The sequence below is a fragment of the Camarhynchus parvulus genome, chromosome 8, assembly GCF_901933205.1.
Source record: "Camarhynchus parvulus chromosome 8, STF_HiC, whole genome shotgun sequence".
In the NCBI taxonomy this organism is placed as follows: domain Eukaryota; kingdom Metazoa; phylum Chordata; class Aves; order Passeriformes; family Thraupidae; genus Camarhynchus; species Camarhynchus parvulus.
Window position 1 is genome coordinate 23,999,132 of NC_044578.1, and position 27,501 is coordinate 24,026,632.

The 27,501-nt window shown below is 42.3% G+C and overlaps 1 protein-coding gene across 2 annotated transcripts in view; it reads left to right on the forward strand.

Moving 5' to 3' along the window:
* HMCN1 (hemicentin 1) overlaps nt 1-27,501 on the forward strand; it is a 164,438-nt gene that overhangs the window by 33,930 nt on the left and 103,007 nt on the right. For both annotated transcript variants that reach the window (XM_030953930.1, XM_030953929.1), the window contains exons 3-11: nt 1,837-1,995; nt 2,543-2,665; nt 10,154-10,325; nt 11,473-11,579; nt 14,599-14,719; nt 15,205-15,468; nt 15,721-15,865; nt 19,420-19,541; nt 24,361-24,636. In XM_030953930.1, the coding sequence (XP_030809790.1) occupies nt 1,837-1,995; nt 2,543-2,665; nt 10,154-10,325; nt 11,473-11,579; nt 14,599-14,719; nt 15,205-15,468; nt 15,721-15,865; nt 19,420-19,541; nt 24,361-24,636 (1,489 nt within the window). The remainder of the gene's footprint in view (nt 1-1,836; nt 1,996-2,542; nt 2,666-10,153; nt 10,326-11,472; nt 11,580-14,598; nt 14,720-15,204; nt 15,469-15,720; nt 15,866-19,419; nt 19,542-24,360; nt 24,637-27,501) is intronic.

Sequence of the window (27,501 nt, forward strand, 5' to 3'; positions counted from 1 at the left end):
GATGATGTTTTGTTGCTCTACCAGCTGACTTTTAAGAGTATTATTCTAGATTATAGGAATAAAAAAGTCCATGCTTGTTCTCAAAGCAGCCATTTAGCTCAGTAGTGCTTTTCTTGTTCTATGCAGAAAACAGATGCTGCCATACAGAATATTATGAGATGATAATCAAGTAGACCTGAAATGGGAATAGAAATTTTCCTGTTCCAAATAGATGTCGGTATAAATTTGCTATTATTTTGACTTTGCCCACAAATTAAAACTTTATGTGGAAGAGTCTTCTGCTGAGAGAATTTGGAAATACTGATGTGTCCCATTGGACGGTATAGGCATTGCCAAGATAAAGTTCTGACATGTGTCAAAAATCTTGGAGAGTTCTCTCTTGAATTTCAGGCTGTCTGGAACCTACCACTTGCTTTTCCCATAAAACTAAGGCTACATTTAGGAGAACTGACTTTGAAAAAGAAGAGTGGTTCTTACATAACTTACAGAAAAAATGACCACATGCTTATTCTTTAGCATAGAGGAGAAACTTATTAATATTCTTGCTTTGAAATTGGATTAAGGATACTGATAGATTAAACTTGTTCCCAACATGAACACTTCACTGAGGACGAGCAAAATTCCTAAGTATGAAGGACTGCACTCTTTTTGCCTTCTTCTTTCCCAGCATGTGTAGATTTGTATATATGTATGTGTGAAGGCATGTTGATTGTAAAAATAAAAGAAATCAATTTTATATTTAATACTTAGTGTGCAGAGATCTATTGTAGATGACAGGGCAAGTTTTACAGTTTGTATCAGCTCTTTGGAAAGTTCTGCCTTCAATATGCCAAGTTAATTTTTATGTAAGTTAGCTTTTATTTAAACAGTGTTTTTCCCAAATTCTTAATTCAGTGAGAAAAATGAATCCTTTCCTATAAAGTCATACTTGGAAGCATTTTGATTGAACACATGGTCTGAAAAACCTCCAGCTCTGCAGCAGCTGCAGTGCAGAGCTGTGGGAGCACAGCACCTGTGCCCTCTGCTGAGCTCCCTGTCCCAGGGTGGAGTCCAGGGCAGGTTCTGGCTGCTCTGGTGTCCACAGATGCTCCTGGAGCTCGGCCCTGCCTGCCTGGCACCATTTCCCATCTGTCTGTGCCCCTGACCTTCTGTGGCTGCTGTGTGCTACCAGAGGAGGGGATCTGTCAGCCAGGAAGGGAGCATGTGAGTGTAGGGGGATAGAATATAAGTAAATAAAGGTAGTATAGAAAGTAATTGTACCCCCTAAAGACTTGCAGCTGGGCTAATTAATAAAGAGTAGGAGCAGGCCTGATTTTAACAGGCCACACCTGTAGCCAATAACTGGAGTCAGTTGGCTACTGTGAGGGCAAGGAAGAGTCAGTGCCTAGAGGAGCTGCCTATGAGAAACATCAAGGAGGTATGAAACTCTAGCAATATGGAACCCTTGCAATATAATGACAACGAATGGTGACCTGGATGTGATTTGGGAAGTAGAACTCTTGCTCTGTATGACAACATGTGAGTGTGGGAAATGGGGCTGTCAGAAAACCTGGAGCTGAGCAGGGCATAGATAGGAGTGACTGTGACACCAGCCAACATCAGGGCTCTTCCTTTGACTTTATTTCCCCTTTGGAATTGTTGCAGTTGCTGCTTGTGAGTGTGTTACAGCACTCTGCACAAACCATAAAATCCTTAGGGTAGAAAAGTTAAATAAATGGTTGGAGGCTGAGGAAGTATCTGTCTTGAATATCCCAAAAGAAAGTAACTAATTTGGTATGGTTTTTTTTTTTTCTTAAAAGAAAAAAAAAGTTATGTTTTATTTCTGCTTGTGAACAGGGTGGTGGAGACTGTCCAGAGATGAGCATTGGGGCAATAAAAATTGCTCTAGAAATTTCCCTGCCTGGCTCTTTCATCTATGTCTTTACTGATGCCCGATCCAAGGATTACAGACTGACCCATGAAGTGCTTCAACTCATCCAGCAGAAACAGTCACAGGTACTGAAGCTGATGGGATTTGCATTCCCAGCTGGGTTGTGTGTTTAATGCTCTGTTTTCTTGATGACTAAGGGTAGAATTCTCCTGTGTGAAACTTGGTGAAATCTGTAAAACAGAAGGGACCATAATACTGCATTCTAAGTATTTATTTTTTTTTAAATAGAGTTAACTGATCTGGGTGAGGAAAAACTTAGTGGAAATTCTTTTATTATTGTGAATTAAATAATGTAACTGAATCTTCTACCAGTATATGTGGTTTTGGCAGCTTATCACTTCTGTGGATTTTTTTTTTTGTTGTTCTCAAAGAGGCATTATGTGAATGACAGGGCTGATTGATTTTTAAAGGGATTTTTGTCTATTCCTTTTCTTCTATATTGCTTTTTCCATCATTACTGAATGCAGTGCTTCTGTCCATGTAGAGTAACAAACCCATCTCGACTGACATATTCTTCTGTTGTCTTGCCTTAATGCTGCCATGGCAGTGTTTTTCTCACCTATGCACCATGTGTCCAATGATTCACTGCTTTTTTTTTTTTTTTAAATCCAGGTGGTGTTTGTGCTGACTGGAGACTGTGATGACAGGGATCATATTGGTTACAAGGTCTATGAAGAAATTGCTTCCACAAGTTCTGGTCAAATTTTTCACTTGGACAAAAAACAAGTTAATGAGGTAACTTTGCTTGAGTTTTGCAATCGATAAAGAAAATGAGGCAAGAGTTTCACTTTAAATCTTTAAGAGACCTGGTTGATGGTGGGTTAGGGAGCAGAAGGGGAACTTCTCAATGTTCTGGTCTTAGCATGTGGACTCTGTTCCACCTTTTCTTTCCTTTCTTTCTCCGTCTTCTATATCAAGATGCAATTCTGTGACTTTTGTTGACAACAGGGAAGTGTGAAGTGACACATCATACTAGAACCTCCTCAGCTTCCCTCTGCCTGTGCCAGAAGGTTTCCAGGAGAAGAACCTTTAAAAAAAGGAGCGGTTCTGGGCTCTGTGTGATGTAGGGGCTTTTCTGCTCAAAACAAGAGCACACATTTAGCTTTAAATGAGCATTTTGTGAACAAGCAAAGACTGAAATTTAGTCTAGGGCAAAAATGTTCCCCATGTAGGATAGATAGTGTGAACTCTCAGGTTTTCATTGTTCACAGAGTCATGGAAGTAACTTTTTAATTGAGGTTATCGCTGCAATACTTTTGCCACCTCTGCTGCCCTCCTGGTAACAGTGGTTCCTGACCCACAGCCATGAATGACTATTTGCTTTGGGAACTTCGGTGAGTCTCAGACAGGAATGAAACTTCAGAAGTGCGTGAGAAAACAGTTTGGAGAGAGGTGAAATCACATGGTATTTATCTGGAGAGCTGGAATTGTTTATAAATGTTGTAAACATTCCCCTTTGAATTGCCGGTGTAGGCAATAACCAGCTGAAGTTTTTTAATAAAAATTTACCCTGGTTTGTTCTTTCTTCTTTCAGTCCTAAAATTCTGACAATGATTAATGTTGGAGATAAATTGCATTTTCTACAGCTGTTGCCTAGAAGAACTGAAGTTCTCACTGGGAATGATAGAAGCTATTGGCAGTGATGGGAAGGTGATCAAAAGGAGAAACTTCTCAGAAGATTTATCCTCCAAAAATTAGGTTAAAATTCGGAAGAAAAGAAATTACCTGTTTGGTCTGTTTCTGGCCTGCATTTTGCTATTATGTATAAAGGGTAAAACTTCTATGTGACACTCCATGAAATCCCTTTATACAGAAGGGATCATCACGGAACAAGATGGTCTTTAAGGACCCTTCCAACCCAACCAATTCTGCCACCCTCTGATACTGCCAGTGGGGAATGCTCTTTGCCAGGACTGTAGTTTTAGGGTAAAGGTTAGGTTGGATTGTTGTGGTTTTGTTTTCTTCTGCTTTTGAGAAGTAGCAGTGAGCAGATAAAGCCATTTGTAGGTGCTAGACAGCACCATGTTCTGGAGTGGAGCTGGCACGAGCTGCTTTCCTGGCTGCCTGCTGCTGCTTTCTGAGCTTGGCACTTCCCTGTTTCTAAGAACTCCAGCTTCTGCCTGTAAGGATAGACTGCCTTGGAGTTTTGGGTAAGGTTTTAGGCAGGGGATTTTAGTAGCTGCTTTTACCCCCTTCCAGCTTCATTGCAACATTTCTTTTGAGTAAATAATCGTAGAATTGTAAAGTCGTAAGATATCCTGTGTTGCGAGATACCTTGGAGATCATCTCATTCTACCCCCTGCCATGGGCAGGGACACCTTCCACTACCCCGGATTTGCTCCAAGCCTCATCCAACCTGGCCTTGGACACTTCCAGGTATCCATGGACAGCCACAGCTTCTCTGGGGACCCTGTGCCAGGGCCTTACCTCCTCTGCACAAAGGCAGAGGGTGAAATTAGTAGGTGAAATTTTTGCAATGTTTTTTTGAGAGAGAGGGAAAAATACAGCCTATGGCCACTTGAAAGAGGCACTTAAACAGTGTAAGAGATTGCCTAAGGTGCAAAAAAGCAAACCCTAAATAACTTTCAGAAGTCTTCCACAATAATTGCTGAATAATTTGTGTTAAAGCCAAACCCAAAAGACCCTGTAATTTTAGTGATTGTTGACCTTACATAAATCTGTGTCTGGGCCAAGTGACTGTGAAAATGAGTTGAGCAAATTGCTGCCATCCCCAGTAAAACCTTCTCTGTGGTTTCAGTTCTGGATCAGCATTGGTTCCAAGAAGCACATCCACCAGTGGGTGGATGCAAACAAACAGGACATCTCACAGAGATCTGATCAGCTGTTTGTGGGATTGCCCTCAGGCAGGATTCAGCTGCAATCAAGCAATCACGCTTGCCCTCCTTTTTCTCTGAGGAGTCGATGATGTGTAAAGAATGCAGTTTATAAATGCTGAAGCACACTCACCGTTGTGGGCCTAGAGACGGCCAGTGCTGGATTGGGGATTAGGGAATGGCTACAAAGTCCTTGCCGAGTACCCTGCCAAACCAACGACTTGTTTTGTTAAAACATTTTGATTATTCTCCCCCCCAAAAACTCAAACAAAGCTATTTTTAGTATAAAAAGTTTCAAACCATTCCTCTTGCCCTTGCCCTTTGAGCATTAAGTGCAGAATGAAGCAATATTCTAAGCTAGATACAAGGAAACACAGCAAAACAGTGCTTGATACACATCCAATGCTTGTGTACTGAAAAGGCTATGAAAACTTAGTGCCTTTTTTTTACTTCTGAAAAACATGTTCTGATTTAAAATACTACAATCAACTGGGGCAAAATTGTTAGTGATTGACAGAGTTGTGTTGGGTTCAGTCCAGCAAAGCATGAAATACATATGTATCTCCACTTACCTGCTGAAGGTAGCTCATCCAAGAGTCTGGGATGAAGGTGCTATTTTTAAAAACTCACTGTGATTTCTGTGCATTAGATAAATGAGAATATTTATCTAGTTAGAGTATCAAGGCCCCATCCCTGGGAGTGTTCAAGGCCCATGCTGGGGCTGTGAAAAACCTGGCCTCTTGGAAGGTGTCCCTGCCTGTGGCAGGGGGGTGAGACAAGGTGGGCTTTGATGTCCCTTCCAACACAAACCATTATAGGATCATAATATTCTGAAATGTTGTCCCCAGTGTCTTGGAAAGGCTTTATCAAAGCATTGAAGTCCTGGTCTTGAAAAGTGTTTCTTTAGGTGAGATTTCTCTGGTTGCTTTTGTAGACTCAGGGCTTAATTTACAATAATTGCTTGAAATTTAAATGAATCACAGAATATCCTGAGCTGGAGAGGATCCTTGCAAGGATGCCTGCAAGGAGTGAGTCCAACCCCTGGTCCTGCCCAGACACCTCAACAATCCCAGCCTGTGCATCCCTGGGAATGTAGTCCAAATGTTCCTGGAGCTCTGGCAGCCTTGGGGCTGTGCCCATTCCCTGGGGAGCCTGGGCAGTGCCAGCACCCTCTGGGGAAGAACCTTTCCCTGAGCTCCAGCCTCACCCTCCCTGGCACAGCTCCAGCTCTTTCCTCAGGTTCTATTCTCATGGCATTGAGAATATCCATCAAGCATGGGTTAAATTCCCTGTTAGGAGCAGATTCTCTTATTTTCATAACTGTGTCCAGTTTCCAAAAGGTACTAATTTTGACTTGAACTGAAGTTACATTCCACCACACCTAATTATCCTTCTGTAAGGAAATTCCTGTAAATGGTTGTGATGCCCAAAGGTTTGTACTGATGCCAGAGGGGGTGTTGAGATGAACTGTGATGATCAGCAGAGTGTGAATATGGTGCTGTGGAAAATAGTGGAGATTTATTAGTCATTGGCAGTTCAGGTCATGTCTCCAGGTTGTTTTGATTGTTTGTGGCAAAAATGAGTCATTCCTATGTCTGATGAACTGGATTGATCAGTGTAGAGCTAGGAGTTCACAAGGACTGAGCTGGTGAGTGGTCTTTTAGTGTTGAAACACTTGATTTTTCTTAGCTCTAACCTTTCTGTAAGAAGAGAAGAATTCCTGTCCTTAGACTGCTGAAAAATACATCTTTCTTCCTGGTTTTTAAAATAAATAGAAATGGGCCTTCCATATACAGAACATTGATGGGAGGAGAACTGAGAATGACATGGGGGCACAGCTTGGACTTTGATGGAAGAAAGGGGTGTTGCTGAGTGACTTGAAAGCAGGATGAACCTATATGGGAAAAACGAGAGAGTTTGGAATTGGATGAGAAGCCTGTAAATGAAAGGGATGCTGTGGATGAGATGAGATTGAGGAGGGTCTGAAGACAAGACTGGTGACAGAACATTTAGAAGAGATGGTGCAGAAGGGATTGTTGTTGTGGGGAAAGTATCATCTGTAAGATCACAGGGAATGGGGTCTGGTGGTGTTCACTCACAAGTGCTCTGCTGTAGATGGAGGTCCCTAAACCCGCTGGAGAACATCCCATTTCTGCTGGCTCTTACTCCTCCCAGGGGATCCAATGCAAGGGTTACACCAACACAGCTGGGGTTGGTGTTACAGGTCCCTGCTGTGTATGACCAGTGTGTCTTTGGATGATGCTGCAGAGGAAGCAATTTGAAATCTTGTTTCACTCAGTGAAAGATGTAAAAAGTCCCTCCATTACTTTTCAAGGATACAGCACAGGTGACAAAGTCAAAAGTTCAAAATTACATTACAGAATGCAGGTTTCTTGCATACCTCTGTTTCTTGCCTTTTCTTCTCCCTGGTCCCAAACAGGCATTATCCATTTTCTTAGAAAAAGGAGGAATGGTTTCATGGGAGAAGCAGCTGAATGCTTCTGTTCTGAAGATACATAATGTACAGTGAATGCCAAACAAAGAAGGGAAAAACAAATAGTTACAGCTGGTCTTTCTCTGTTTTCTATGGAATTTGGAGTCTCTGGAAAAAATAAACCATGATTATGTACCTAAGGCTTTTTGTCATAAAGCAACTGCAGAAGAGCTTTTGAAAGCAGACAGGCTTAGTTCTTGTGGTTCCTAACTTTGAGGAGCTTGAGATCCAACACTAAAACTTTTCAGTCATGTGGTTTTCATACATGTTATATATATATAATTCATGGTTTATTTTTACAGTATTGTTTTCTCATGCACTGTCTCAGTTATATTTTTTTATGTGCATTTGAAAACATTATTAGAACATTTTTCCTCTTTGGGTGTAAGTATGAACCTAAATTTACTTAAGCAATGAAACAGTTAATCTGAAATCCCGTTGCTTTGACTGCTTGAGAAATATTCTTGAGTCCCAGAATAAACAAATGGGAATAGAGGCCATGCTCCACAGATTTTCCAGGTTTCAGTATGCATTCCAAGAAATGACCTGACAGCAGGGCAGGTTGCAAGAGCAAATTTTCTGGGGAAAAGTTATAAATCATTGCTCTGTTTGCCCTTCCCCCTCTAATAAAATTCATCACGTCACATTTTGGCAGAACAGCAAAAGCTGCTGTTCTTTTGGGGGCTTTCTGTAAAGGTCCTGGAGGAGAAAAAACCTACTTCTAAACCAGTGTTACAGCATTATTGCAAAGCTCTTTGGAATGACAGGGTTGGGAAATGGATCTCCCAGAATTGCCTATTGAACTTACACAAGCAAGCTGCTGCCAGACTGCAGACAGCTGGGTTGTTCTGTTGCCTTCCATTTTCAGTTTTGATCTTGAAAAACTCCCAGAAACTGAAGTTTGTATGGGTTCATTGAATTTTACAATCAATTTAAAAACTTACCTGTGGAGGTGAGATCCTGGAATTAAATGGCAACGTTTTCATATACCTCATACAAAAAAGTGTCATGTTCATCTCACTGGGAGTAGAACATTGAAATTTCTTTGGAAGCATTTTTGGGCCCAGATGTATAATTTCTAAATTAGAACTTAAATGAGTTGGATCTTTTTGGAGCCTTGCGATTCCTGTTCCAGGCTTGTCTAAAGCAAACACAAGTTGCTCCCTAGCTGGTGTCACCAGCTGTTGCACAAACCCCGGTTCTCTCTTGGGCCACGTTGCTGCAGGGCTTTGAGCAGCCCAGGCAGTTTTACTGTGGTTTTTTGGGTGTGTTGTTTTGCAAACATGCCCAAGCAGCTCACTTGTGCACACCCTTGGTGAGGGGACACCTGGTCAGTGCTGTCTCACCCTGTGCTGGGAGCACTCAGCACGGCTCAGGTGGGATGTTCCTAAGAGTGGAGGGGGAATCATTGAAGAAAACCTGCCCCCCACCATTTCAAATATGTTTTCAATGACACCCTTCACTTATTTAAACTTACTTCATCTTTGCACAAAGGTTGCTGGGCATTCATACTGTTACTTACGAGAACAAGTACACTTCTGTAGGAGGCTGGAATCTAGTTTCTATCCCAAAGTCATCTCACACACAAACCTATGGCATATTTCTATTTTTTTAAATTATAAAGTAGGCAAGTAATGCAGGATAAACCAGGGGAATGAGGTTCTTTTGGGCAATGTGTTGAATTGGTTCCTAGGTTGAAGGACTTGCCCTGGAGATCCCCAGTACTGAGGGCTAACATATCAGGTTAGTTTATTGCTGGTTTCCAAGTCTTGAACTGACATAACCAAATGACAGCTCTCCTTTACAAGATGTTTCCCAATGCCCCCATGGTCAAGTGCAGCTTAAAACCACGGTTCAGTATTACTGTGAGTCACATTCACATCACTACACAAACCCAGTATTACTTCAGCGGCATTTAAAAAATATGCTGCAGCTCTTATCATGTACAGAGGTGATGCATAATCATATAGTTTGACAAACCAGGTGTGTTTCTGGGCAGGCTGGGTTGGTTGTGGTGGGTTTCTCTTGGCTGATTGTCAGGTTCTCTCTCAGCCACTCACTCATCCCTTGCAGAGGAGGAATGGGTTGAGGAAGCTTCTGGGTTGAGATAAAGGCAGGGAAGTCACCAGTTGTTGTTGAGGGCAAGACAAAGTTGGCTTAAGGAAAATGAATTTGTTGCCAATTAAAATAGATATTCAATTATTCCTTCAGGCAGTGGGAAGCAAAGACAGGTAGGAACACCTTTGCCTCCACTTGCCCAACTCAGCTTCTCCCCTGATTCCTTCTCCCTTCCCCACTGACATCAGGAATGGGGTTGTGGTCAGTACATATGGGTTTCTCTTGGCTGCTCTGCCTCCTCACACCCTTCCTTTCCTTCACTGTGGGCTCTCCCGTGGGCTGCTGTCCTGTCCCTGGTGTGGGAGCCTCTGTGCCCTGCAGGGACATACTTTCCAAAACTGTGTTCCCCTTTAGTTCCACCTCTGTGCTGTGCCTAACAGTAATTTGAATTAGGTGTTTTAGGGGAAAAAAAGCCCTGGAAAAGTCCAGAGATAGCAATTACTCAGTACATCTGGATAAGAATATTTTCCTTGTTGCTTCATGCAACTAATAATTGATGAGCAGAAATGTCCACAGGTTTGTATCCCTAATTCATTTTAAAATTTACCTGTGGTTGTTGTGTAGAAATCTATCCAAGTGTGCTAGTGTACTCCTTTAAACACCATGCTGACCGTGGCTTTGCTAGTATCTTCTATTCTTGCATTTCCTTTACTTATTCACATTTTTTAAAATAAATCATTCTGGAATCTCTACAAGACAGTAGAGAGAGGCATTTCAGCAGAAAATATTTCAGCAGCCAGGATTGCTGATAATATTGTAACAACTCTTCTCTTCTAGGTGTTAAAATGGGTTGAAGAAGCAGTTCAAGCCTCCAAAGTGCATCTCTTGTCTACAGACCATCTGTCCATGGCTGTAAATACTTGGCAGATCCCTTTTGATCCCAGTCTGAAGGAAGTTACAGTGTCTTTGAGCGGTCCTTCGCCAGCAATGGAGATTCATAATCCTCTAGGTGAAGTACTTTATACTTTCTTTTCTGATAGTGAAAAAAGGGAAGGAAAAATCTCTTCTGATATTTTTTCCCAGTATTCCATGGGTTTTTTTTTTTTACTTGGAGGAAACTGGAAAACTTCCTTATTCTCTCCGCTTCATCTCACCTCCATCTTCGTTGTTACAATTTTACCTTGCATTCCAGATTGCTGGACACTTTTGCCTTTCATCTGTTTTTATATTCCCTGAACCATCATTTAAGGTACATGGTGGTTGGGTTTTATGTCAGGAAAGTCAGCCATGGTCTAGTTTTTTTGAACTGAGGCCATTCAGAACCAAACCTGTCTCCCCTGCCCATCTCCAGCTGAGCAGTGTGTGATGGGGACTGCAATTACAGATTTGGAGCTAATTTGTAATTGAAGCTATTTTGAACAAATCTGTTGTTTATTATTAAGTTGATGCCCTAGGAACTTGGAACGGCACTCCAGAAATAAATTCGGATCATATTTTGTATTCTTTGAATGACTTTTGCCTAAGGATATTGCTTGAGTAGCTGGGAAATATTTTATGCCCAGGATGGGTTCCTTGCAATGTGGTCTGGTCTGTCCTGCACTGAGGCATTCTTGTTAACAGGAAAGAGATTTGCTCAATGTCTGTGTTCAAGCCATGGCAACACACAGTCCTGGGTGCAAGTGTCAGGCTTCCCTGAAGCTGTGACCTCACCTCTTTTTGGCCTTTTTCATAGATCAGCTCCATACATGTAAATCCACAGGGTTTCACTGAAATTACCCAAAGCAAATCTAGTAGATTCTGAAAATGGGCACTGGGACACCCCAGTCTCCACTTCTTCTTTCCCTTTAGTGCTGTGAAAGAGCCAGATGAGTTTTAGGGCTGATGATTCTTCAGGGTCAGCCTTTAGGGAGTAAAATCCCTCTCTAAAGAGCCAATTCCTGCACACAACCACCCACATATAAATGAACATTTTCAGTATTCTGTCAAAGACTTATAGGGAATTTTGGCTCTTATAAATGTCATTGACTGCTAAGTAATAAGTCAAGTATCAGAAATTCATTGGTCCAAAACAAAAATATTGTATTTACTCTCTGTTTTTTAAAAGCAATACTGCGTTTACTCCATCCTGTATTTAGTTCCTGTTTCTGTTTTTTCAGGCAAGCAGCTCAGTAAGGGATCAGGACTGAATGAATTGCTAAATATCCAAAACTCTGCAAAGGTAGTAAATGTCAAAGATCCAGAGCCTGGAACATGGACAATTAAGGTAAAGTTATTGCAGAACTTCTGTATGATTGTCCTGTAGCATATAAGGGGGTTGTATAATGATTTGCTATGTTATTTATCATAGATACTTACAGCTGAGTCTGTGTTACAGTAAATGTCCTGTGATCTTGTATTTAATATTGTTATATACCTCTTTATGTAGGTAAAGCTGCATGATCCCAGCTTTCCTAAATAGACGTGGAAACAATCCTACTGGTGTAGATCCTTTCTGACTGAACTATTCTATTGTAGCAGTGTAAATACTCTATAGTCATTTTTGGAGAGGAAGGCACCCGGGTGAGGCACTTTATAGGCAGTGCTGAATGGATCCTGCTGTGCATTGTCCCTGCCCTAAGCACAGAGGTGCTTTGAAAAGGACCATTAATTCACACACAGCCCTGGGGGAAGCTGCTGATCCTGCTGCAGAACTGCAGCTACAAAAGCATGTTGAGCTCAGCAGCTCTGGGGAGAATTGTTTGAATGTCTGTCTAGGACTGGGGGCTTATCAAATGAGGGACAGGGACTTTTTATATGGGCAGATATATGGGACAAGAGGGAGGGGTTTTAAACTGTCAGAGGAGAGGGCTGGATGGGCTATTGGGAAGGAATTGTTCCCTGTGAGGGTGGGGAGACCCTGGCACAGGGTGCCCAGAGAAGCTGTGGGTGCCCCTGGATCCCTGGAAGTGTCCAAGGGCAGGTTGGATGGGGCTTGGAGTAACCTGAGATAGTGGAAACTGTCCCTGCCCATAGCAGAGGATGGCACTGGGTGACTTTTTAAGGTCATTTCCAATTCCATGATTCTATGACCAAAAGTGCTGAAAACCAGTACAGAGACAACCTGGTGGGCTGTTGAAAGTGGAAAAGGTTTGGGTCCTGCTGGACATGGTAACATGAGCCACGCTGGGTCCTGAGACCTTTCCCTACAAGTCAGTGCTTTAGGATTGACTTGTCACTTGCTGGAGGCTTCTAGGGTGAGGGATCAGTGCAGCAAATATCCAGTGCCCTGCAGCCCAGAGGGGCAGTGCAGGAAGAGCCCTGTGTGCTCCTGGCTGTGTGATGTGAGCTGAGCCACTGGTGTGTACCAGCACCAAGTGCTGGCTGCTGGGGACGAGTCCTGGGCTCAGGGTGGGATGCCTGCAGAGCCAACAGTCCCCTCATGTCCAGGCTGCCACTGGTGGCATGTGCTCCTGGCAGCAGGACAGCAGCCCTGCCAAGCCATCAGGCTGCTCCTGCAGGCAGGGCCTGCAAGTTTTCTGGGGGTTGGGAGGTTTTTTTTGGGTTTTTTTCTAAGTTCAGCATAATGCTGTCTCCAGCTCTATGGAGAGCATGGATAAAACATTCAAAATTATGTGTTTTGGGTTAAAAAAGAAATGAAGAAAATCTCTTGAATATGTAGTTGAAATATTTAAATCTAAATTTTATGAGCAAGCCAGGTCATGCATTTCTTCATAGATACCTGTATTTTGGGCAATTTTGTGATGTTGTTTGCAAGACAGGAAAGCATCTTTCAAAAATACGTATTTGCTCTTTTGGTTGTACTCATCCAACCTGGGATGGCAAACACTGTACAGTCTCTGTAATCCATGTTCAACTACAAATAATGAGAAGAGACGTAAAGATAATAATTGGAAAGCAGTCCTGTGTGATAAAACTAATTCCTTGTGTTTGCCTAAACACCTCCATCTCCTAGACATGACAGTGAGAGATGTGTTTATTGTTATTAGGAAATGGTAAAATTTTATAAGGTTATTCCAGCCGTAAAAGTTGCAAATATCCAAAGGTTGGAGTAATTCATAAAGAGAAATGATTTCCCAGTATATTTTTCTGTGGATTGTTTACTTGGCTTTAGTCACTGGCTTGGTTTATTTACACAAAGATTTTATGACTTAAGCTTTGTGAAAATTTTATTCACACCATAAAGTCCTTATACAGATGCACCAAGCTATAAAAACAGAACTTTATCACTGAATTTATCTAATGAAATTTTAACTGGCAATTAACGCTTGATACCTTGAGTTGTTTGGCACAATTAAATATTTCTTTATATTGTTAACAGCTGGCTTATATAAAAAAGGTTTTAGTGGTTCTATTTCTGAGGTGAGAGGCTAACTAAATAGAAGGAAATATGTTGTTTTAATCACATAGACATTGATTTGTCATGGTGTCTAATGCCTGTCCAAAGGCTGTTAGTTAGAAGAAACAACTGTTTAATTTGATACTCAAATGCAGCAGTGGCAGAGGGGGTTACTCTGGAGTAACCTCTCCCAGAGAGCTGCAGGAATTTGAGAATGGACCAGGTAAAACTCCAGGGAAAGCTCAATGGAAGCTTCCAGACACCTGAAGGGTGTAGAAGTAGGTGAGGAGGAAAAGCCATGGGTTCCTGTGCACCTCTGGCAAGTAGCACCTGACCTTTATTTCTCTGCATAGGAAGTAATTTATAATGATTTTCATTTGTCTTCTTTAAGATGAAAGATATTCATCAAAGCAGCTGTACTCTGCAGAACATGAGGCTCAGGCTGTTCAAGGGTGATGGATGGGTGGGAGTTGTTCTGATTTGTTTTTTGCTGGTTGAAGCAGAATGACAAGGTGAGGGTACAAGGGTACAGACCAGAGGAGAGAGGTACCTGTGCATCCTCTGTTCCCCCTTGGCCAGGGAAGAGAACCACCTTAATGCATAGATTTTTCTGTTGAGTTCTGATTCACTCACCATTTTTTCTAGTGGAGTTTGTAACAGTCAGGTCCTAACTCCCAGACCAGTGCCATTGCCGGCAGTAGCACATGGTAGGAGCTGTGGATTTGTTGGTGTGATTTCCTTCCAAGACAAACTGGCTCTCTTTGCTGACACCACAATTGTAGGGCTGGGTGTGAAAGCAAAGCTTTATTCAAGGTGCTGTTCCTTACTACTTGAGCCATGAGGCTGTGCTGCTGTGAGCTGTGCTGGAGTCAGTCCCTGAGCTCAGGGCTGGCTCAGCTCTGTGCAGTGCCTGCAGTGCAGATTCCATGTGCTGGCTGTTTTGCAGACCTCGAGCAGTGGGAGGCACTCTGTGCGCATCACGGGGCTCAGCACCATCGACTTCAGGGCTGGCTTCTCCAGAAAGCCCACCTTGGACTTCAAAAAAACATCCAGCAGGCCAGTGCAAGGTTTGTTTCCACTGCAGTCCATGTTAAATACCTTCAGGCCCCCAGAATCGAGTAGAGCTCTATGATGAGCTTTGTGATTACTCTGGGGATGCTGTGGGTTGGTTCCTGGAAGGGGCTTTGTACCTGTGTGACATAAATACAGATATTCTTAACTATGCTTCAAAATCCAGTGCTGTTTCTGTTATTTTTGGAGCTTCAGAAAAAGCCTTTGACCTAGAGGCATGGTGAGGAGTTAATAAAGAAGCTGCTTTTTCAGAAACACCTGTTGGAAATCAGTAATTTAAACTCTCCCCAGCTGGGTCTCCTCACAGCTAATAAGCAGAGCTCAGCTGAGCACAATTTAGTCTTTCCCTACTCAGTAGGTAAGGGCTGGAGCTGAATGCTGCATTCATGGGGTAATGAGCCATGCAGATGGAATTTAATCTTTCATGTTTTAATTATCTGTTTTCTTTAGCACTTAAAATAGTGTGTTTCTGTTTTTCTAGGGATTCCTACCTTCATGCTGCTGAATACCACAGGGATCCTGCTTCCAGCTAGAGTAGACCGACTGGAACTTCTGAGTATTACAGGGGAACTCCTTAAGACCTTGCCTGTGAAATACTATCCTGACAGAAAGCCCTATGGACTATGGAATATTTCTGATTTCATTCCACCAGATGAAGCTTTTTTTGTTAAAATAACGGGCTATGACAAGGATGGTTATCTTTTTCAGAGAGTTTCAAGTGTTTTGTTTTCTAGTATTATTCCTGGTAAGTGACTTTAACGTGAATTGACTGTTCATTTGTCTCATCTGAATCAGTTAAAATTGAGGTCTTGTATGCTTTTGTAACTTATGCAAGTACTTTCTGTGCTGTTTCCTTCCAAAGTTCTGTCTCTAGTTCATGATGGTCAATACCCGCTAAGTGGAGTCAGAAATTGAGCTTCCTTTTAATAAGAGGAAAGGATTGGATGTGTGTGAGTAGCTGTTAATGTGCTTTCTGGGGAATGTTTTCTTTCTTCAGATGCCCCCAAAGTTACAATGCCCATGAAGACTCCAGGATATTATTTACAGCCAGGCTCTGTTCCTTGCCACGTTGATAGCCTTATACCTTTTACTCAGAGATTTACTAAAAATGGAGTAAAGCTGGGAGTGGATCAGTTCTTCAAGTAAGTAGTGGCCTTTTTTCACAGTGCTGCTTCATTTCCTATTTATAGCTTATGATTTCTATTATTATTTACACCTCTGTGCTGTCTACATCCTTCTAGTCTATTATTACTCTTCATCAGGAAAGCTGTGTTATATCGAGATATTGATAATATTTATATAGAGAGAGATAGGTCTATATATGATGTATAGAGGAGGGTGTACACTCTACATGTGATGGAATTTATAAGTTTCTTGCCTAAATTCCCCTCAGTGTGTGCTCTAACATTATGATAAACTGTGTCTAAAAGTCTAGAAGGCAAATAGTTTTAATTTATATTTTTTAATGTTATGCAAAATTGGTAACTAGCTTTGTTTATTAAACACACCCCTCACTCTGGCCCCAGTGACATGTAGATGACTGAGCATACATTAATTCGTTTGATTTTTAATGCCTTTCATGGATGCCCTAGAAGTATGTCTTATGACCTGCCCTAGAAACCTTCATCTTCAGAAAATCTCTCAAAATAACAAAATTTATGTGGGATATACCAGAAGGCTCTTCAGATTTCTGTACAGAAAAAGAATTGTGTGCCCTTTCTCTGTAGGTGAGAGAATAATAAAAAAATGTTAGTTAGTTAAAATACTCATAAAGTGCCCCTTTTAATTCTGTTTGTTAAACCCAAATGGTAAGTGTGCCCTAGCAAACAGTGTCAGCAGCCTCCTGTGCAGCCCAAAGCACCTCAGGAACAGACTGTAGACTAAATTCTGCATTGCCCAACAGGTACAGCATACCCAAGTGAACACATCCTGCAGCTCCCTTGTGCTCTGCTGGCAGTGGGAAATGCTGCAGCTTGGTGTGGTTTGGGTTTTAATGAGGTGCCACTGACACACAGTCAGCCCCAGCACAGCACATACTTGGGCTGCTGTGTAATGTTTTCCATTCCTTAGGTATCAAACCCCACACTTCTCCTTGTTCTTCACACATCCAGCACCGCTGATTCGACTGCATTTTTCTTTTTTCTGTTACAGAGCAGATGAATGAACACATCATCCAAGTTAATTTAACAAAACATATCTCAAGCCAGATATTGTTGGTCACAGTTAAATAGGATCTAATTCAGCTTGACTTGTTTGCCTCTTTTTTGTAGTGAAGTTCCAGGCAGGGTTTGTCCAGCTTAGTAGTTCAGTGCAGATTTGAACTGTAGTATTCCTCTGCATTGAATGAGTTTTGTTTTGGTGTTGAGATGTCTTCACTCAACTGTTTGAATATTTATTTCAAAACCTAAATGGTTTATGAGTTGAATATTGTGTATCTATTGGGACAGTTGTCTATGTGAAAATACCCTTAGAATGACTACAGGCTCAAGGTTCATGAGGAGAGCAGACTTTGAAATCTGAATTTTTTTTTTTTTATTTTGGTACTATCAGCTCCAGTAATAACCCCTAATTTTAAATTAGTAACATATGCTAGGAGGAAGAAATTTTTGTAAAATTGTAACAGCTTTGTCTTTCTACATCTCTGCATCCTGTGTTAGTGTAGTAATAAAATTTGGGTTTTTCCTAATATCCCAGTGCGCTTTTTACCAGCCTGATAAAGGAGGTCAAGAGCAGTAGTTGAGCACCTCATTCCAGTAGGCAGTGGTAACTGAGCACTAAAGTGTCTTAAAAACCCATTCTGTATTGCAAATAGCAGATCCCACCAATCCTGCAGAGATTACAATCAGCAAAAATAAGATATTAAATTCTGACAAGAAAGGCAATTCATGTGATTAATCAAAACAACAACCATGATAATAAAAAATGCACTGATAATCAACTATATCTGTGGTTGTTATTCAAGTCTAGTAAACTATGCAGAATATATCCCTCCAAACCATGTGCTAGGAAGTGAAATTATAGATTTCATTTCTCCTGTGAGCTGTAGGCTTCTGCTGGTGAGCTCCCAGCTGGGTCTGGAGCAGCGTGGTCCAGGAGGTGAGGTGTGGCACAACCCAAGCACCATTGTGCTCTCTGTATGACTGACAGCCAGGGGGTCATCTGGGCTGTGGAGTTCGAGTGTTTGGAGTTGCCCAGCTGCCTACACAAACAGCCCAGTCAGCAAATTACATGTACAGTAAAATGAATTTGGTAGATAACAGTGATGCTGGAAGGTGCAGAATTATCCCATGACATGTGCTGTGATTTGTGTGCAGTTACACCTCCTCACCCAGTGCCCATGTGTGGAGCAGATGCCCTGAGCTGTGTGTTAGTCCTTGCTGCCAGTATTGGTTTGATTTCTAAATTTTTCTTTAATAGTCCACCACAGGTCTTTGTTTTGCCAAGCTGTTCCATGCCCCGGGCACATTTCCCTTTGTGCTTCTGTTCTCAAGGCTTCCATGTTTGACATCTGGCATGTAGCACGAGTCAGGAAGGAAGCAGAACAGGATTGCCTAACCTCACTTTTAACATACTTTCCATGAAATAAAGGAGTTTCTCACTCATTATTTGGAAGAAACACCACCTTATTCTTTTGTGCTGGCAGTTGCTGCCATGTCCATGTGCCAGCATTACAGTGGGAAATGTCATAGATTTGAAGTATGATATATTAGGTTATCTAGAGTAAGTATGAAGTAAGAGGGAACAAGTAGAAAGCCATTTAAGGTCACTGTACACTGTTTTCATTTGTGGTGTGGTTGGATTGTCTGTCTCATGGTGCTACAGCATTGACCTTCCATGCATATTCCAAGTCTCTTGTTCTTTCTGTATCCTTTAAGGGCTGATAAATCAATCTATTCAGACAAACAAAGGGGTCATTAATGTAGTGTTTTCCTGTAATGTGGCAATTACTTGCCAAAGCTCTCACAGATATTTTGGTGCTTATCAGTTTTGTTTATGTGCCATAGCAACAGGCTGTGGGGAGCACTGGGATACTGCAGAACCACTGGTTTGCTCATTTATGTTGTCCTCTGTGTGTCTGTAGCACCAGAAGTTTATAAAATGTGGTTTTGTATCATGAGAGACTGAGCACATGTAAGCAGCCTACGTAGCTGCAATTTTATTCCCTTCTTGCTTTCACATTGTGTGTGATACCAGCGTGGTGTTACTGCTCAGCAGTCTTGGCCTTGCTGGGATCTAGAGAATACCTGCAGTGGTTCTCTGGATTGCTGTGCCTGTGAGTTTGGGAAGCTCAGGTGGGAGGATGAGACCTTGTTGCCTTTGCTGGTAAGAGGCATGCCTTTGGTACCTCATACTGGCTCTGCACAGAAACTTACTGGCATCAAGGAATGTGTCTTCTCAGGTGGTAAATACAACAGAGCACAAGCAGCTGAGGGAATGACAGCAAATACTCTGCCTTTGGGTATTGTGTGACAACTGCTGACTTGTTAAAGGTTTATTTTTTGATGTGCAAGTGGGACATTCTGCAAAATCTTAGGAGAAAATAACAATCCATGAAGTGACATCCAGTTTGGTTCATCAGAGGGTCTGTCGTGCCTCTTAATGATTGTGAAACTCTCCTGTGCCTGCAGTCAGGAAGCCAAGCTGGTGTAAGTCTTGGTTCCTTGAGGGATTCAGTGGGTGCCCTTTTCTCCTGCAGAGAATCATCCAGCATGAGCTGGGACATTGCCCAGGTGTCTGTGTCCGACGAGGGCTTCTACGAGTGCGTGGCCAGCAGCACTGCGGGGACAGGACGCGCGCAGACGTTCCTCGATGTGTCAGGTGCGTCCCAGCCGCCCTTCTGGGGTGGGTTACTTGGGCTACAACACCTAAGAAAGGCACATGGGGCCGATAAAATACATTCCCAGTTTTAAATGTATTTTTAATTACTGTGTTTTTTCCTTACCCATATCCACAGGTGAGCTGAGGTTTATTCAACAAACCTCTTTTAAATATCAGAGTTGGTTTGGTTTTAGTTCCTGCTGTGAGTTGGACTTGCAGAATAGATCTGACCTGTAGAATTCAAAACCCAAATCTCAACGGATTTCAACTGTTCTCATTTTTATTTCACTTTGTAGCAATTATATGTTGGCTTGTTTGTATGCATGTGTTATCTGATAGACAAGGATGTATGAAAGTTGTGTTCAAATTTCTGCTTTTTTACACTACAAAATTCAGTAAATTGTTGGAAATCTCATCTATTACCTTGCATTTCTTAAAAGTGGTAATAAATTTGAGGAAGTAAAATGAATGAGGTAAAAAATAGGGCTTATCACAAAGATAATTTTGAATAAACAGTATGCTTATTTCTGTCTGTGGGTGGATGGATGAGACCCCTGCCCATACTATAGCAAATTTTGTCGCTTAATTTTTCACAGTTGCAGTGTAGACAGAGTGAGAGGGAAAAATAATTTCTGGTTTGTAGTAAAGATCCATTCTATACAGCCTTGTGTTGGTGTTGATCAGATATGAGTCTTGAAGCAAGTGAAAGCTGTTGCTGATGAGCTGGAAAAACACTGGAGCAGGTAATCTGTGACAGGGAGGAATGGGAGAACTCACAACAGCATTTTCAACTCAGGGTTTCATTTAATGGCTTGAAATTAAAGTTGTCTTGCCTCTTATCTCTTGCAGTAGCTACTCCAGGTAGCCACTCCAGGTGGATTATGAATCACAGAATCACCAAACAATTCAGGCTGGAGGCACCTTTAGAAGTCATCTAGTCCAATTCACAGCTCAAAGGGAATTGGCTTCCAGGCTTGATTATGTTTTTCAGGAACTTGTCCAATCAGTCTTTGAATGTCCCCAAGGGTGGAGATTTCACAAGTTCGTGGGCAGCCTTCAGTGCTTAACTACCCCCACTAGGAAAATATTTTGTATATCTGGTCGGAATTTCCCCTGCTGCATGTTATGAACAAAGACTCTCATCTTTTTTTTCCCTCTCCTGTGCTCTGAGAACACTCTAATTGTGTATTCCCTAAAACAACCATCTCAGCAGCTGAAGAGAGCGGCTCCATAACCATTCACCTTCCCTTTTCCAGGCAAAGATGTTCCTTTCATTGTACTATGAGCTAATTCTAGGAAAGCAGTGTGATAGCACTGATTTTATGCAAGGCAAAGTTTGTAGAGAAAGAGTCCTCTTGGACCAAGAGATGAATGTGAGGAGAGGAACGTCCTTTTATTCACATGAAATAGTGAGTAGAAGGGAACAGTAACATCTGTCCTAACCCACGTCTGTAGTTCTAGAGCACTATATTACTTTTATTGTTATTATATTTTAGCCACAAAAATCAAGCAGAAAGGATATTCCCAGATGCTTGTTCCACACCATGGCTTAGAGAGCAAGCAATTGTGGGCATAAAGATTCTCAGTCTGGAAGTTGCAACCATTCTCCTCATCAAAGAGAAACGTGGGGGAGAATCCTGACCTTTTTCTTGTGATGTTGGTAGCACTAGAAAGCCAAGAGTAATAAGGGGGGAAAATCCCATATCCCCTCATTTACAAAGCACAAGAGATGGCCTGGAACTGAGTCACTGTGTAAACATGACAATTTGTTCTGTTCAGAGCCCTGCAGAGGATTAATGGGAGGAGATGCTTTGAAATCCTTGTGTACAAATATTTGCAAGAAAATTACTTGAAATTTCTTCTTGAAGCAAAGTAAACAATCTTTTCAAGTGTTCTTGGTTTACCCAGCTGACAGACAGTATAGCACAGATAATCCATTCTGGCAACTGTTGTGTGAAAGGTACTGGAGCTGTGCCAACATTTTCTCTTTTCACAGAAAGTGAGTACTTGAGTTTGACTCTTACTCCTATTAAATCTCTAAAATGTCAAACGGCTCGTTAGCCTGTGCAGCACCCTAACTGAAGGGCCAGTGAACTGCTGGGGGATGGCTGAGTGTGAGCACTGCTGTGGGCAGTGGCTGGGGTAGTCCAAAACTTGTGTTGTCCCACTGGACTGGCACTGAAAAGATGGGGATTCCAGTCCTGTACTGGCCTTATCTCTCTCTCCTGAGTTTAGGTAACATATTTGATGATAAACCTGTGGAAAGCAGTAGAAGATTTATTGTTTCTCTCAAACACCCCAAACGTACAAGTACAGGGGAGAAACTCCATTCAGTAAGCAAGTGTAACTTTCCCTGACTCTCCTCTACATGGGTTAAAGTCTATGGATTTGGCAATGGGGTGATTGCTGTTCAGGACTTTGTTTGTAGGGAGGCAGAGCTGCACACCCAGCACACAGTGCTGTGCAGGGATCCAGCACTGAGCTTGTGAACCTCATCTGAGACCCCCCAGGAGACACTGAGGAGGAGGATTTATGGCTGGTTCTGGGCTTAGGAGTAACTTTAACCCTTAATAAATACAGATTTTTTTTTAATTTCCTGTTATCCTTGCTTTTTTAGGATAGTTGTGTTTTAGTGTGTACTGATAAAGATTTGGTCTTGCTCTTACAGCTGTCTCATTTCTGCACAAGCATCCCTCTCAAAGTATTATTTATTGCAGAGTTTTCTTTGTTCAAGAACCAGTCTGGGGAAAACCACATGGAATACATGTGATATTTTTAATGGGAATAAAGTCATAAATAATTCATTTTCTTTCTTGAAATGTTGCCTCCTTGATCAGTGATATCTCAAGGAGGAGCAGAATGCTGCTGTTTTAACCATCTGTGATTTCAAAGTTTAATTTCAGTAGAATATTACTGGATTTGCTTTTTTTCTGGGAGCATGACAGAGCTGTACAGATGGGTCAGGTAGAAAGAAGGTAACAAATACTGGGAGTTGCAACATAAAATACGTACAGGAGACGATAATGAAATTCCCAGAGATTTGAGTGGAAGTGAGAGTTGAAGGATGTTGTACGTAGCTGCAGGAATTCCTTCTGCCTGGCTGCCAGAGCTTATCCCATGTATCCAGAGACACCTCGTGTGCAGCAACACAGCACTGCCTAAGGTCACTGTGGGCTCCAAGAGCTGGGGCTGGGACCCCAGGCCCCTAGGAGTGGTGTCACTGACATGGGGTTCCTAAACCCCTGGTCTGACTCCAGCAGCTGGCACTCTGTCTACTTACACCAATTCCCCAGTAGCTGGCACTTAATATTTGCAGGGATACAGAGAAAGGACAGGGACTGAGTTTATCCTGGGAGACTTAAAGAAGGGATTTACTAGTGAGAGAGGACAAAGGCTGGGGCAGACAGGGCACTGGCTGGTAGTGCTTTACAGGGGACAGACCCCTTTTATACCCCTTCCTGCCTATTCCTCCCTTTTCTCCTCTCTGATTCACTTCCCCGCGTATTCTTTCATGAGTTTGCCAGCTGCCCCTCAGCCCCACCGTAGCAGGGACCTCGGATTTGTGTCCTTACCAGCTGCACAGCCTGGGCTGGCCCCTCTGTGCAATGATGCTGGTAACTTTTGGTGCCCTTCAGTCAGCATGAGTAGGAGTGGCTGTTGGCATTGTGTCTGCCTGTGTGTGTACTGTTTATTACCTCTCCTTTTGTTACCCTATTTCATGAGGTCCTTAATCAGAGTATGGATGCTTTCTCCTTCCACATTTTTGTATAGAATCCATCATGAAAAGAGCTCACTAATGGTGCTAAAACTAATGGTGTTAACTTGGTTCCATTGTTGCTGCTGGAAGAATTTCTTACTAACATATTTTTTTTCCATATACAACCTGTAAAAATCTACTGCACAGCTCAGATGCTGCCAGGTGGGGTCACACTGGGGGCAGAGATCAGACTCAGAGGCCTGTGATGGTCCTGTCTCCCTCGTTCCTGTTGCTGTCACACTGATCCCTTGTTGGCTGTTCTCAAAAAACACAGAGCTGCCTCTTCTCATACAGGATGTAATTTTTCATCCTACAGGATGTGGTAGTTTGGATCTAGACCAAATGTGTCCTTGTGATGTGAGCTCCTGGCAGGTAGCTCACCATCAGAGAATGAGGCTGCTGCCCTGAATTCTGTTCATGGCTTCAGAATGGGAGATGAAACCAAATATTAAACCTGAATTATTAAATAACTCAATTCATTACATTCATTATTTACCACCTAATGTATTAGATAAAGATTTTAATATTTAAATATTACTTTTTTTTTATTCTGTAGTGTGCCTAGAGTTGTTTATCAGGAATGTGCAAATGCTGAAAGGTTGCTTGTTGTATTTGCTGGGAATGCCCCGATGAAGGCAGGAATGATGCACCTGACTCCATGTTCTCAAAAGGCTCATTTATTACTTTATAATACTATATTATATTAAAGAGTGCTGTACTAAAGAATACAGAAGGGATACTGACTCAATGCTAAAAAGATAATAATGAAAACTTGTGACTCTTTCCAGAGTCTCGACACAGCTTGGCTGTAATTGGCCAATGAGTCAAAACAACTCACACCAGAATCCAATTATCAATTCCCTTCAGGTAAGCGATCTTCCACAATGCGTTCCACTTGTGAACAACATAGGTGCAGCAAATGAGATAAGAACTGTTTTGCTTTTTCTCCGAGGCCTCTCAGCTTCCCAGGAAAAAAATCCTGGGTGAAGGAGTTTTTTCAGAGAATGCGAATGCCACAGTCTCTGAAACGTGTCTCTGACCCTGTTGCTCTCGTTCCCGCAGAGCCGCCGCCTGTGCTGCAGGTGCCCGCTAACGTGACGGTGCTGCCCGGGGCCGGGGCGGTGCTGAGCTGCCTGGTGCTGAGCGCAGGGCACTACAACCTCACCTGGCAGCGGCACGGGCGCGACGCGCGCCTGCAGGACCCGCTGCGCCTCCGTGTCCTGGCCAACCTCTCTCTGGAGCTGAGGCCAGCCCGGCTCTCGGATGCGGGCAGCTACAGCTGCACTGCTGCCAACGAGGGCGGATCTGCCACAGCCTCTGTCTTCCTTACTGTGCAAGGTAATGATGGGATACCGCACCCGCGGCTCTCTTGGCAGGGCTCCCTTTGGAACAGGCTGCCCACTGCCTTGGACAGGCCCATCCCTGGAAGTGTCCAAGGCTGGATGGAACTCAGAGCGACCTGGGATGGTGGAATGTGTCCCAGCCCATGGCAGGGGGTGGAACGAGAAGGGCTTTAATATCCCTTCCAACCCAAACCATTGTGTGATTTCATAAAAAATCAGTCAGAACTAAAAAAGGCAGCATGAGCGAGACCAAACAAATCTACATCTGGGCTTTTGCTGTATACCAGGAACAAATATGTATAAATGCAATATTTGGTATTGGAGCAAATATTTTTAAAATTTTGAAGTACTGCAGTTTTTTTTTTTCTATTTGCCTTGATTGTGTGGAGGTTTGAACCTCGGTTCTTTGTTGCCTGTCTATAGATGAGGAGAGATAGAGCTCAAAATCTTACAGAAAGAAAATTATTGTCACTTGTGATTCCAACAGATTGCTGCTTGCGATGCTGCTGGGCCATGATCTGTGTAGAGAGGGGTACTGTCATTAATTAACTTTTCTGTTCTAATTTTAGTAATTTGTTAGCTAATTGAAAACTTAGAATTATGGAAAAAATAAATTTTGAATGGTATAGCTTGACCTGAGGTGCTCCAAAACAGAGGTTAAAAGTGGAGTTGTAAAAGTTATTAAAGGGGTGTTGTTTTTCCCATATTGGTTACCAAGGTAGAGCAAGTAGGTTTGGAACCACTTGTGTAGGGCCTAGTACAAAATGCAGCAGAATGAAGTGTGGTTTTTCAATATCTGCTTTAATTACCCTTAGATTGCTTCAGCAGAGTTAGAACTTAATTTCTAACTAACTTAGATTTCTCTAACCTAAATTTTTAACAAAGCTGAAAGGAAAAGAAGTATTGAAAAAACCTCACCCCCCATGCATTTGGAAAACCTAGTTTTGAATTGTACGGTATTTTTCCATTAAGACACTCATTCAAGCATGTCAGAGGCATCAAGAGAAATGGCCTCTCCCTCGTTCTTCTTACTGGGATTTAGGTTTTCCTTCCTAATGTGTGTAGCTCAGCTGGGAGCTTTAATACACCAACCAAATTGCTTCTGGTGTTTTTTTGTAGTAAATCTAATGGAGTTTTACTGCTACCACAACAGAATATTAAGTTTCCAATCCCTTATATGTGTGGAATGATTGTATCAAATGGTTGGGAATTACATTTTGGCTGGTCCTGGTGGTGCTAACAGCTTTCAAACATGTTTGAGAGAACCCTCTTGGGCAGCTCAGACAGCCTTAGCTGAGAGCTGGAGTTGAGTTTTCTTTATTTTTTGTAAGGGATGTTTAGAACAGAATAAATACCTAAGAAACACTAAGCTGCAGCTGAATTCAGCTTTCTGCAGTAGTGCCTGCCTGTTTTGTTTGGAAAAAGTAATCTACTGCCAGCTTTCCCAATGGTTGCATGCAGAAGCTGAATGGTATCTGAAGGGTTTGCAAGTACTCTTACTTTTGTTCATTTTAATTTGCCTGGAAAAAATGATTTCCATTAAGCTGCAACATAGTCCTCTAGGCATCTGAAAAAGTAAGGAATCCTCCCATAATTTCATTTATGTTTCCATACAAGACCAATCTGATGGGAGGACTTGAGCAACTCCAAATTTGAGCGCATACTTTTAGTCCTAGCACTCCATGGGCTTTATCAAACTGCATTCCAGGACCTTCCAGAGTGGTCTGTGTAGCACCCCCAGACTACAGAGAGGCCCAAGTTTCACACAGGGCTGTGCCCTACCTGTGTCCTGGTCATGGGGGGCAGTGAGAGATGGGGACAGTGTGTTCTCCTGAGCACAGAGCACACAACTGGGGTACAAAGTCAGCCCACAAAGGCTCCAGGCTGTATTTGCACAGATGCTGGCACGGGAGTCACATCAATGTTCCATTTCAGAAACAGCAGCATCAAACCTGACGCTTTCAAAACAAGAGTTTACTACAACCCCCTTCAGCAGGAAAAACAGATGCTGGGTTATTTGTAGAGCCACCAGTATTTGTTCTCTGCCTTAACTCACCCCAGAGAGATAATGGGGATGAAAGCAGTGTTTATTCTCTTATGATCTGAAATTCAGAGATCTACATGAAGCTGGTCCAACAATAATAAAGGGCTTCAGGATGAATTTAATTTGACATTCTGAATTACTTACAACTACACAAAGCACGGACCCATCTCCATCAATTAACAAGACTTCAAATTTCCCTCTTTGGCATGTTAATAATGACAAGCCCATAAAGCTGTAGCTCTTACATCTGGCCACCCTTTGTCTTAACTGCCAAATAAAAACTGCTTTTTGAAAATTATTCCAGACCCTAACAAGCACTGCAAGCTGTACATGACAATCACACACTGAGTACCCCCAGAAATCTGATGGAAATTATTTTTTCCAGGCGAATTAAAATGATCACAAGTAACAGTACTTGCAAACCCTTCAGATACCATTCAGCTTCTGTATGCAGTCATTGGGAAAGCTGGCAGTAGATTACTTTTTCCCAATGGAAAATTTTTCTGCTCCTTTCTCTGAAAAGATACAATGCGGTAATAAACATCCTGGTCTTTCAGATCTCTCTCTAACTGATGGTGTGAATATTGCTCACTTAGGTCTGTGGATGCACATTGTGATAATGGACAGAGAGGAACTGGTTATACTGCTCTGAGATCTTTAAACACTGTGAAAATTGGTCTCCCCACCCTCACAGGGAACAATTCTTTCCCAGTATCACATCTGACCCTGCCCTCTGCCAGTGGGAAGCCATTCGCTCTTGTCCCAAGTCCCTCTCCAGCTCTCCTGGAGCCTCTTTAGGCACTGGAAGGGGCTCGA